General features: G+C 36.8%; 1 protein-coding gene across 1 annotated transcript in view; it reads left to right on the top strand.

Moving 5' to 3' along the window:
- Positions 1–13,630, top strand: part of HCRTR2 (hypocretin receptor 2) — a 33,302-nt gene extending 19,672 nt beyond the window's left edge. The window contains exons 4-8 of the mRNA XM_021393233.1: positions 3,995–4,110; positions 8,882–9,102; positions 10,522–10,643; positions 11,823–12,023; positions 13,286–13,630. Of these exons, the coding sequence (XP_021248908.1) occupies positions 3,995–4,110; positions 8,882–9,102; positions 10,522–10,643; positions 11,823–12,023; positions 13,286–13,479 (854 nt within the window). The 3' untranslated portion in view covers positions 13,480–13,630. The remainder of the gene's footprint in view (positions 1–3,994; positions 4,111–8,881; positions 9,103–10,521; positions 10,644–11,822; positions 12,024–13,285) is intronic.

Genomic DNA, 13,630 nt, shown 5'->3' with positions numbered 1-13,630 from the left:
CTATTCAGAGTATGTGCACCTTATACCCCAAGGATGTTACACTGTGAATTGTCAAGACTGAAATTTTAACAGGAGGTGCTTGATGACACTTTCCAAAGTTTTTCAGAAGTCTGTACTAATTCTGGGAGCTCAGGGCCATTGAAACATGAGGTGCTATGGGGGACTAACAGACAGGAGGATGTTTTGAGCAGTCCAGGAAGATGTCAGAGATGCCAAAGCAGGAGACAGCACTGTACTCAGACTTAGATTCAGCTGCCGAAATCTGTACAAGTCTGGTGAGTGTCTGGAAGGTCTGATCAACACTGTGACACTTGGGCTCCTAAATGGAGAGCAAATAGTAGCCACTTTGACTAATAATAAGATTTCAAACATGTGGTTGGATAGATGCCAGTGACTGCAAATGGAGTAACAGTTCAGTCTAAAACAAGACTCAATTTCTTTTTAATTGCTTTTGGCATTCCTGAATATAAAATTCATTGCCAATTCTAGGCTGAGGGTTTTTCATTTTGAGTACTGTCTAATAACAATATTTTATTTGGGGATGCAGAAGGATCCAATTCACTTAAGGAGCCAGCATTGGCCACAGTTCTATAATAGTCTGTAATTGCTATGTGCTGAATTTGATGATAAAGTGCCAAAATAAAAAAAACATACATTAAAATGAGTTCATAATATGCCCAAGTCAGCTAAACACATTCTCTTAGAGCTGTTTGTGAAAAGGGTGTTAGCCAAAGTGCACTAGCCAACCCCTTTGCATATGATAAAAAGAATACAGAGATAATCCTTTCCAAATACTATACGGTTAAATGGAGACAAAAAGAAGACTCGTGTTCCATTTCCTCCTAGATTACTCATAAAATAGTACAAAAACATATTGTCTTAATTCTGGAAAATAACATAGCTGGAAATTGCATTGTTACATGAAGGTTTGTACGTCCTGTATTGCTACCTGGAGTGTAGAAAAGAACAAACAGACCCTGAATGTTGATCAATGCTGTAAGTTATTTAAGAGCACTGTGCAGCTATTGAACAGGCACAACTCTGTTGCATAGTGTTAGAAGCTACATGAGTTAGACATGACCTGGAACAGCATGTGAGTGATACTAAAAAAGCAAATGAACTATGTTATTATGTCCAAAATAAATGCAAGGAGTGAGAATGTTTGAACTAAATTAAGTGGTTTAAAAATGCAGAAGTTAAAGCAAAATGTAAGGAACATTTTAATCCAGCAGGAAGCCAGATCACTGTGAATACTAAAATCATGCTTGGCTTGGTGATGGATTGATAGCGCAAGAATGACATAACTGCTTTGAAATGTTATTTTAGTATTTAACTAGTTCTAAGTACTCTGACACAGGAACACAGTCTAAAACCAACAGTGTTGTATAATCTAATTTTCTCTACTATGTGCAGGCACTTTCTAACATTTTTATTTATTGAGCTTTATTCTAAAAGTATAATTTTTAAGCTGTTTTGGTTCTGCGTATTGCTAAGTCCAGAACTGCACAGGCATCTTCGTGAGCCTTTGAGAGTCTGGGAATGTTCCATGGATCTAAAAAAGGTGATAGTCTTGTTATTTTTCCCTGTTCTGGGGGAAGCTGACATGAGTACCAATTCAACTGTGCATTTATGACTTACAGGAATATTTTGTTTGCTAGTCATACCAAAAACTTTTGAGTCTTAGTTGTTTTCAGTTTGTGTATATACATATATTCATATATAAAATTCTGGCAAAACCTGGAAGCTGTAGTTTCAAACTTCTGCCTCCTTACTTAACAACAATCTGGGACTTCAACACAGATCTGAGAAGGAAACTTTATTCTAAAGTCTGAAGCTTGTTTAGTAACCCCTGCAACGGACAGAAGAAAACTTTAGCATATTGGTCATTTATAAGGTGGAGTAATCACGCTGTATAACTAGTGATGAACAGGAATGCCAGTCCCACCTCCATTCCAGTCCGTGTGACTATTTGTTTTCTTTTTGTCCCATTCTCTCTTTTCAGCAAAACAGTAGCCAGTGATGTGAGAATCATTAATTTCTTATTAAAGTGATGGCTACTCTGGCTAAGAATTATCTTGCCCTGCCCCACAGTCCATTAAGTCAGTTGTGGATGGCAAAGACAGCTTTCTGCTTTAGAGTAAGAGGATCAGTGGTTCCAATCAGGCAGCTGATGTATTGCCAGGTCCCACAGACTGATTGATGCTTTCATTCAAGGAGTCTGCAACTCGCTTGCTTGATAAATGAACAGTACCCCAAACCAGCCCTTCCTCCTCCTTGCTGCTGTGATTGTTGAACAGCTTTAAAGTTTTTCATTGGCTTGAGAAGCTAAACAGAGTCATGCTTCTTAGAGAAAAGTTGTACAAAGAGCTTTGCTGTGGGTGGAGGAGGGACAGTTTTCCTTTGATGTTAAGCAGCTGGCACTTTCCAGGTGGCTAAACTTCAAAGGCAAGTCTTAGGATTTTCCTCCAACCTGGTTCATCAGTTCTTTGTAGATAGCTAGGCTCATTTAATGTTTCACTTTACTTGGAATGGTAAATTGGAAGCCATAAACTCCAGATGTCCTTTCAAATATGCACTGTCCTTCCACCTGAAAGGGGCCTGGCTGCCTGCAGAGCATTGAGGAGGCGAGTGGCACCTCCTTCTGAATAGCAGGAGTGTGCTTTCAGCTCTGACCTCCTGTGATCCCAGTAAGTCACGTGCCTTCAGTTTCTCCTTAATCTCTCCTCTTGTGGAGCCTGAATGTCAATATTTCCCTGTCTGGTTGGTCTGTGGTGAGGCTGCATTTTCTGAAGTACAAAAACAATTTAACAATTTTGAGATCATCAGAAAATATACAAACTCAAGTTACTTCTAATTATAAATAAATAAATAAATAAATAAAATAATTTTTTTAATGACTCAAATGGCCGGCCTCCCACAGGGATATTCACAGGAGCTAGTAGTTGCAGCTGTTCAGGTGAAAGTTGGTAAGCTGATTTGCAAAAGGATCTTAGAGCAAGTAAGGAGCCAAACACTTCTCATCTGAATTGTTTGAACGCTTGTCCATCAACGCTGTGAAATATCAACGGCAATATTTCTATTGCATTCACTAGCAGTGAACATGGGCAAGATTTTGCCCATTGCATACTGTGGTATATATTACCAACCACGTAGCAATTTTCTATTTCCCTGATATAGAACTTTTCTGACCAGCTTGCTCTCTGAGGACCAACATAGAGTGTGGTCAGCATTTGAGGGTGAGCCTTAACATGATGTTACAGTCCTCCCTACTATGAGAGTTACAGGCCAAGTCTATGTAGTCCTTGACTATTCAATCTCTTAGGGATTCTCCTGGCTTGCAAAGGGACTAGGTATTTGATAAAATGAGCAGTCTTAGTCACTTCACGAGGCAGAAAACAATTTTGATTCACCAAAGTTCTCATCTCATGCAGCTCTTTTTTTTTTTTTTTTTTTAATTAAACTACAATCAACAGAGTTTCAGTGAGAGATCTCATAATTCTGAAACACTGGGAAATTTCAGAAATTAATATAATCACTCATTTTTTACTCTAGTCCAAAATGCAATGCTTTAATTATCATGAAATCTAACTGCTCATACAGTGCAGAGTTTTTCTTCTGCCACAAACTGTCACTCTACATAATGGTCATTTGTTTGCTGATTCTGAAACTGAAGACAATTCCACAACTTGTTAAAAGTGTCAAAGATGAGGCAGTTTAACATTAGTTAGCTACTGTTAAATAATACAATGTTCACTGCTTTAATAAAAGCAAAACTTCTTAAGAATTAGTATGTAAAGAAATAATGTCATATGAAAGCAATGAGTATGGAAGCAATTAAAAAATCAATCCTGATAATAACTGGATAATTACTGGATGCATCTCCATTATTATATATTATGGTTGAAATACACATGGATATCTGTATGAATAATGGTATGAAGTGATTTTGACATATATGCATATTTAAATACATTTTTTTTAACTATATTTCCAGCTGAGGTTTACCCCAAAATGTATCACACATGCTTTTTCCTGGTGACATACATGGCACCACTGTGTCTTATGGTGTTGGCCTATTTGCAAATATTTCGAAAGCTGTGGTGTCGCCAGGTAAGTCACTTACATTAGTTCTCTTTGCTTGCTTTTGTGACTGTGGCTGATTCTCACGTGAACCCTTTTTCTACATATGCTCCATGTTGTCACATAGGATCTGATTAGCATGGATTTTCACTTTGTCACCAGGTCCAGTGACACTACTAGCTTACAGCCATCTTGGATAGGAACTGAGAATTCAAAAATTTTAAAAACATAGAAAAGTAAACAAAAGTATAAAACAAAACAATATCAAACATGCAAGCGCACAACATGCAAACTGAAGGGGTACAAATTATGTGATTTTTTTCAGAAATGGTTTTCTCCCTCCAACATTTTGTATTGGCGTCAGGTTTCTTGAGAAATTTTTTTGGATGTGAACAGTGCCATAATGTATCATGCATCCATCTATGGTTCCCTCTGCTGTCTTCTGCTTTGTCCAGGTTTTATCTATAGCTGTAGCCACTCACCATCCCCTGCCCCATCATTCTATAAAAGGCAACAAATTCATCCTATTGAAGAGATGATGCAAGATACTCCCTCTCTTGTCCTCTCAAATGGCCTTAGCAGTGGCTACCAGGACATGGACATAAACCCTTTCTCTTTCACCTTTATGTCTTATACTGTCTGAATTTGAGGCTGTCCTGGCCAGTGTGTATTACCTACCGTATCAAGAGCGTATTCTCATTGGTTCAGATGGAGTCACTGTGGAAGTCTCAAGTGGACTTCAGGTTTCTAAAAATATGAATGTTTAAAAATTAAGATCAAACCTTATAGTGACAAAAAATAGCTCAAATAACTAAAATACGGAAAAAATAATGAAAACTGTCTTTATAAAGCATTTTGATATTTCATTGGAATAGGCATTATTCTCATTTTTAATCCTGTTCGGTTAAACCGGAATAAAAATCTAGCTGTTTGAATTATCACTTTTAATTTCAATTTCTTACATTTACATGTTTAAATAATAAGTTTAAATAATAAGATAGTTTCAAGATAAAAATCTTCAGTAGGAAAAAGGCTTTGCTGGGATACTTTTTAAACTAATTTCAGTCTAACATAGCCCTAAGAAGCTGTTTATTGCTCAATAATTATCTGTGACTTTTTCTGTCCTGTGGTGCCCAGTGACCTTATGACCATATTCCTTAACCTTCTCTTCAGTACTTTCTTTACAGTCCTCCTATTCTCTTAACCTGTTCATTAGTTTAGTTAATGTAAGCAATTGTTCTTAACTTGAATGTAGTTTGAAAATGCTAAAGTTCAAAGCAGAAGGTGAGTTGCTGGAAACAAACTTTTTGATGTTTGGAGTTGTTTTTTCAGATGTGCTAGTTTTTCTGTTTCTTCTTCACAGTATTTCTACTCCCTATACACCTTGTACACTAACAAGGTTAGAATGTGGGGTTTTTTGGTGGCAAAAAGGCAAATACAGCTATACACTTAAGGCCATCAGTGATGTGAAAATGCAGACACCTTGTTTACTAGCTTAGGTGATAGCAGGATGCACAAGAATCTGCAGTAAGTAAAATTAAAAATACTTAACAACTATTAACAACTGCAACTTGGCTACAGACATCAGGCATTTTACTACGTGCAACAGGTGTGCTATAATCAGTCCTGTAGAGCAAATTAATGCAGTGCTGTAAGTGTACTATTTGATAATACCTTTAATTAAGAAATGATGCTGTTCACAAGAACTGCAGTTAAATTTGGTGATCTTGTTACAAGGTACAATGAGCTTTCCAGGTGTATGTGACAGAAAAACCACCACAAGCAGGAAATTCCTTCTATGCCTTACAGTTTTTCTAAAGGTTCTTTGTTGTTTTTGTTGTTGTTTTGTTTTGTTTTGTTTTGTTTTTTGAATGGAGTGTTTTGTGCATGCTAACATTCAGATGACTAAAGATTAGAGAAATTTACAAAGTATCTTTACCATACTTTGTGGAAGAGCTCTTAAAATTACTGATTGCATCTTTCAGGCAGATCTTCACATATACGCTTTGCAGTCTTTTATTTAATGATTCATCTGTGCGAAGGAAAGAACAATCATGCCACAAATACCAGGATTTTGAGTAATTTATGTTATTTATTAGAAATGAAGTAGTGACTTAGTGACAGTGTTCTCTTGTGGATTTTAAGTGGATTAAAAATGACATCTAAACAAATAAATACGACTGAATGGACTTATGGTAGAAGTGTTGATACATAATTTATGTTATCAAGTCCTGTATACTTGGTTTTATTGATGTCCAAATGCATTGACACTAGTCTTTTTATATTAAAAACTAGGAACCCTGCCCATTTTTATTTTGGCAGCTGAAATGCCACCTCCCACTTTTTGCAAGCTGTTTTTAGATTTGGGGAGGTTGAGTTTACTTGTAAATCCTTTGATAGTAATTTGAGGAGATAGAGGAAAGATGCACCTGAGAATAACAAGACAACTTTTTGTACTTGGAGACTACACAACTAACTGTATATCTGATTCAATAACCAAAGCAAATACATTAATTTTACTCATGTGTGTATACTTGTACATACATAATACATATGTGTGTTTACCTAAATACAGATTTGTAAATCTTTCTGTATATGCACACACTTCTGAAGTGTTCTGTCCCTTAGATGGTCCTGGTTCAGCCATGCATCTGTGGGTAGATGGCACTTTTTTCTGATAAAGTTCTTAGTTTATCATTAGTTATTGGACTACCAGTAGCAAAGCCCAGTTATTTGCCAGGTAAAGACAGAGATAAAAAAGGGTAGATAGGTGGAAAGGATAGAAAGGCTCTCAATACAAACTTATGAAGATTTGGCATTTTGATCTGCAGTGGCATTGTACACTGTATACAGTCCCTACCTTTGATCATCTATTGCTATTGAAGACTGCTTATAGAGCAGAAAAGCCCATTCTACCTGAACAGACCATGCATACATGAACAAGCCACAAACACAGTAATGTCAAACACTTCTGTAGAAATAGCCATTCACAATTCTGAGCCATTGCTCTTTGTCTTCTTTGAAATTGCATCTATTAAGAAAGCTGGTCACAGAACTTTTCCTGTGAATCTTCGGCATAGTCAGGAGGGAGGGGTCAGCAGAGACTGGGCTGACTTTCTGCTTACATCTCCATTATCTGATGAGATCTTGCTGTGAAAAATAGTAATTCAGTAAATGTGAAAAGGAAGGAAAATCTTCCACTTCAAAGTTAGAAGAACAGGAAAACAGAATACTGCCTATAAACCAGAATCAGAATCTCAGTGTATCATCTCTGTAGCGCATGCCAAATGCACATTGCAATACTACACCCCACAGCTAAATAGACTAAATCCCTTTAAACAGAACAAGACATGTCCAGGTATGAAACTGGCATTTCTGGTTTAACTGAATGAGTAGGAATTCTCATTTAACTGAATGAGTAGAAGAAAGTAAGTGCAAGTCTTGTTTTCCCCTTCCCTCCCCTCCTCTCCCCTCTCCCCTCCCCTCTCCTCTCTTCTTTTTCTCCTTCTGTCTTTCTTTTTTGTGTGTTCATACAGATATTTGTTTAAAAAAATAGCAACAAGACAAACTAGTTCTAATGTGTCTCTCTCTGCTCTCCTTCATTGATTTCCTGTTCATTATAATACAACCCTGCCAGATAGTTGTAAATCAGATTTGATGGTGCACATAAGTGCTCAGTTAAGGGCTATACTATGCAAGGAAGCTATTCATTTAAAAATGCATAATAGCTATTCTAGGACAATTCTGCATGTGCATGCTTTTAGTTTTGAATAAGCATTTGCATTTTAACTTTTTTTTTTTTTTCTGAGAAATATGTCCAAAATTTCATTCTCTTCTGGTCAGTTTCTGTGGATAGGAACTAATTTTAAAATTCTACAATAGAGGATGTGAATTTTTCAGATAGTTTTAAACAAGAGCCATTTTACACTCATGGGACTCGTCATCCCATAGACAATTGCATTACTCATTATAAAATTATACTTCTACCCCAAAATGTTTTCACAGTGTATAATACTGAAAACATTATTAATGGCATTGATTTCTCTGAGAAAATCCTTGCCATTCATAGTCTTACACATGTGACTGCACATGGGATGTAATTTTGAAGAACTGAAAGAAAATTGCTTTATTTCACTTGGCTTGTACAGGAACACAAAAAGCAAAGACTGAGATATCTTTTTAATAGCTTGGTGCTACATCTACCCATTGAGAGTTGTCTATGATCAACTTAACTCTTCCTATGTCTTGCCACTCTTCTGTGATCTCCCACTTCATCATTGCATACCCATTCAGTTTTGAAGACTCTTGCAACAAGATCCACATTTTAGCTGTAACCTCTTTAACTGCTTCATTGTCATCTAGATTGCATGTTTGAAAATTTTATGGCTAATGTAGGTCTTATATACTTGTTTTCTACCGCTGAGAAACTGTGTCATAGCCTAATTTAGCAATATATTAATAGAATAAAATACCATTGTATGAGCAAACAGTTAATGTAGATCTTCATAGCAGAATAAGTTTAGTAGTAGGGTTGTTAAGTCTGAAGATATCAAGGCACATTAAGTGGTAACTAAGGATAATTTTAGTGCATAAGTTGGTATATTTGGACAAACCACAGTCCTTCAAATGTGTCTGAAGTCTGATTTGATTCTTCCAGCTGTGTGAATTAATATGATAGAATACTTCTCCATACAAGCTTGCCTTGACAAGTCAACATGTCTATTTTTCTTGTTAAAGCTACTTACACTGCTTGTTTTTTAAGTGCCAATGATAAGGATGCCCCTTATTCCGTCCTTTTTAGATCCCTGGAACTTCTTCTGTCGTTCAGAAAAAATGGAGGTCTCTGCAGTCCTCAGCACAGCAGCGAGGGCTGGGACAGTCAACAAAGTCAAAGATCAGTGCTGTGGCAGCTGAAATAAAACAGATTCGTGCAAGAAGGAAAACAGCACGTATGCTAATGGTTGTCCTGCTGGTTTTTGCACTTTGCTATCTGCCAATTAGCATCCTCAATATCTTGAAAAGGTAATGTTTGTCCCCAAATGTAAACACTTGGTAAAGGTTTCTGTCTAAAATCAATCCTCTGTTATGAAAATCTTAATATTCTGACAGATACTTTTGGAGGAATAAGCCTACTTATTTCATGATAAAGAAACTGAAAATAAGCATGTATTTGCAAGAAAAAAATGTACGTAACTCATCTACTGTACTGAAAATCTTGGACAGATTGTACAAGCCTTGTTAGTAATCTCTTCCTCATGAAAGTTATCTATCTTATCTTCTCATTAAAACTTGTCATTTACATGGGATTACAGCTTGTTTGCTGTACATGCACCCTGGAAGTGCACTTCCCTAAAACAGCAGCTGAAAGTTGGCGGGAGAGAATAGTGTAATGGCTTAGCCCCAAAGACTTTTACCCAAGCTTCATCAAGTACTGTTCTGAAACCCAATTTTGAATCTATTTTTAGGATAATCCTTCAGTTTTTCCATTAAGCTGTTGTTTTTTGTTTTTGTTATTGTTTTTTACTTTTTAAACCTTTTCTCTCCTGCTCATTTGAGATGTAATTTTTTTGCACTCTGTTTTTGTGCAGAGCTTGACAAGTTCTGATATAGTTACATCTCTTGAGACCTCTGGCATACTGATAAATAATGACATATAGCAGGAGGCTTGATCTTGAAGACATTAACTGTCTTCAAGAGGCAAAGAATCATTAAAAAAGAAACATAGTTTTGTTGGTGCTTGAGAAATATTTAATTTTTAAAGTTGGATATGAAGGGTAGAATACATCCCACTCAATTCTGACATTTTTCTGAGGTCTGATTTAAGTACTTTTCATTCTCAGGTCAGTTAGTAGACAATACAGAGATAAAGAAGTATTTCCAGAAGACAACTCAGGCCACATCTGATCTAAACCATAGAGGAAATACAAAAGCTGCTTCCACTACACTAGCAGAGTAGGTCTGCAGGTAGATTTGCATTAAAATAGAAAAAAATTAGGTGTAAGGAATCAGGGCAGACTTCTCTGGAGGACAGAAGCTGCTACTGTGGCCTCCACAGCTCAGTTCTTGGACAGTTCAGTGCCTTTTTAATTCCACAGAGACCCTGATGGTCCCACAGCTGGAAACCCCAGTGATATGAATTGGTCAAAAGCAACACTTCCCATCTTATCTAGCACCCCCTGGCTTTGCTACATAGCAGAAAAGTCTTGCATCTGCACTTTTCCAAAGTGCTTATGCTCTCTATATTGTGCAAAACCAAGAATAGATGCTGAGACATGGAGGGAGGACTTTATTCTCTCAAGAAAACAGCAGTGTTGAATCAGCTTTTCTGTGATACTACAGATAAGTCATTAAAGAGAAAATTAGGCTAGAGGTTGGCAATTACTCCTTTTTATATGATCTCTAATTCTGCCATCTTTCAGGTTTGCTTTTCTTTCTCTTTAGGGTTTTTGGGATGTTTAATCATGCTGATGACAGAGAAACTGTATATGCCTGGTTCACATTCTCACACTGGCTTGTGTATGCAAACAGTGCAGCCAATCCTATTATTTATAACTTCCTCAGTGGTAAGTTACATTATCTAGAGTTCAAATTTAATGTATGCTTTAAATGTAATGAGCCATAGCAAATAAGAATAATGATTGTATAACATCACCAGAGCTCCTCCAGTGGGAGCTAGATCCTCTTCTTGGAACAAGATGCCTGATGAATCCCTTATCTTCAGACTATCTATAACTAACCAAAACAGTGCCAGGGCCAGAGTCCAAGTGCTTGAATTCAACTGTTCGTGCCATTAATTTGTTGGAGAAGCCACCGACATGGCTTTGGTCTGAAAAAATTACCATTCCCCTGAATCACTGGATAAAGTCTGAGAGTTAGCACAGGCCAAGGATTGTCCCCAGTTGGCATTCTGTATGCAGCTATGAGGTTTTGGAAGTTGCAAGTGTTTAGTAATACTTGCACAGCCAGACTGTGCAAACTGGTTTCAAGGTCAAAGAACCAGTCAGGATGCTGTTTACTTACTAGCATAGATTTGTCCTAGCTTATTATTTGTCTCATTTTGTTATGAATAGCAGAATCATGAACAAAAGTGGTGGTATTACAGCTAAATGCGAGCAAGAGAAAGTTTGTTAATCCTCTGAAAGTAGACTAATGGGCTGTTGAACAACATTTAAAAAAATTTATTGAAACTGAAATACAGAATAACCATGCTCTCTCATTTCACATGTAAAGTAATGATGCAGTCATTTAAGCCTACTATTGCTCAATTAATTGTTGTTTTTTCAATGTGTTGTTAATCAACAAGCTATCTGCACCTTAGTTTCATCATAGAATCATACGATGGCCTGGGTTGAAAAGGATCTCAAAGATCATCGAGTTTCAACCCCCCTGCTGAGCGCAGGGTTGCCAACCACTAGACCAGGTTGCCCAGAGCCACATCCAGCCTGGCCTTGAATACCTCCAGGTCATACCTCCTTCATAAGTCATTCTACTTTGTCCATCCTGGCTAGCAAAGAATTATTTGACTTCATACCATACCTCACATATCTTCCTATGAATGTTGTATTTTGTCTTTCTCCAAGCCATTGAAAATGTTGTTTGCTGCTTCAGTAGTGCTAGAAAAACATGTTAATATTCTATTCATTTTGCATTAGATAGCTCCTTTTTTTCTATCTATAATGTTGATTGAAACATTACATTTACAGTACTTTTTTTTTTCACGAATCTTTTCTTCTGATTGACAGGGAAGTTTAGAGAAGAATTTAAAGCAGCATTTTCTTGTTGCATCTTTGGCATTCACAGTCACCATGATGAACGGCTTACCAGAGGTCATGCCAGTACAGAGAGTCGGAAATCTTTGACCACCCAGATCAGCAATTTCGATAATGTTTCAAAACATTCAGAACATGTTGTATTGACCAACATAAACACTCTTACGGCAAATGGTAATACACCTATTGCCACTAATAGTATGTTTGCCCGCATGTCTTTTGATGCTGTGCTAGTAAAATTTAATTATGCATAGAACAATTTTGGAGCACAATTAGAAAAAGTGTTCTCAATTAGGAACTAACTAAGAAAGGCAAGTTACAAGATATATTTTACAGAGTATGCTACAACTTTGATAATATATTTATGAATCAAAATTTCATATAATCTCTTTCAAAATCTGAGTTGCAATTGGAGAAGGCATAGGGTAAAAATATTTCATTTAAATAGTTTCTTTGGATCTCTGCATCCTTTAATATCCTAAGTAAATACAGAACAGATAGCTGAAGATGTGAAAATGATTTTCAGTGGTGTTGCAATGTGTTTATAAACAGATATATTTTACTCCTAGCTACTTAGCTGAAGTTGTAGAACATTTTATATTATCTTTATATTAAGAGAGGACTTTCTTTCTCTAGGATTGTAGGGTGGGATTTTAATTCAATACCTAAATGTAGATACAAATTGATGTTCTGGATGTTTAAGCACCCAAAATTAGTTTGTGTAAACACAGGTATCAGAGACTTCTTATGGAGTTTTTTCCTCATTTTTAGGCATACTGTTACTGGTCCAGAAGCATGTTACACTTGCCGTTTCTACAAGCAAACCTCATATGTCTAAAATGACACTAGTGCTTTGCTAGCTGTATTGACACCCTATAAACACCATCAACAGTGCCTAAAAAACTTTTCAGCACACTCCAAAGTAGGCAGTTGATGGTTGGTCATTAACTACTGTCTGTTCTCCACATTGTGACCAGGTTAGCCAGATTTACCCTTCTCCTTTAGTGTTGCCATTGCTATATGTACGGCACAAGCAAGATCACAACATTGAAACCCAGATGGCATTGGGACTGTAGGTGATGTTTTAGTCTATTATTTGTCATCATTCTCTTGTACTGACACAGGAACCTGTAGTGCTCTGCTGTTCACAGTGTCACACGGATTAGGAACAACGGGGCAATTTACCAAATAACGCATGTTAAATAATTTGAACATATTTAAAATGTTTAAAAGTTTAATACATCAAAAATCCCCTAACACTTCAGGCAAGAAGTCTTTTAAAATTTACAGTGGAATTTGGAACATTTTCTGGCAGATTATTTTGTTAGTAAATCGACACCTCTATACATACATTCAGAGAAAATGCCATTTGCAGGGTGAGCCAATCAACTACCTGTTACACGCACTAAATTCATCATAAAATTCTTATTTTACAGGAATCACAGCTACATTCAGCCCCTTGAAGTCAGTGGAACTGCATCTCCACATACCAGGGATGAATGTGTCTTCAAATTTAGATGAAGCAGTGAGAATTTCTGCAGGAAGCACTGGCAACACAGAGAATTCAGAATGGGATAAATTTGTCCCTAGTGTAACTAAACTTACCTCAATGGAATTACAGCAAGGATGACTTTGGCTCAGTGCAGCTGAGAATGGCACTTGTTTTTAGCTGTGTTACAGACTAGAACAACTGGACAAAGGGATTCCTGCAAAACGACTGCCTCTTCTACTTCTTCTCAGACTTATGGAAACCTACTTACCTCAGTATGAGCTAAAGAACA

The sequence above is a fragment of the Numida meleagris genome, chromosome 3 (assembly GCF_002078875.1).
Source record: "Numida meleagris isolate 19003 breed g44 Domestic line chromosome 3, NumMel1.0, whole genome shotgun sequence".
NCBI lineage: Eukaryota > Metazoa > Chordata > Aves > Galliformes > Numididae > Numida > Numida meleagris.
The sequence above is the reverse complement of the archived record's forward strand: the minus strand, read 5'-3'. Positions and strand labels throughout refer to the sequence as shown.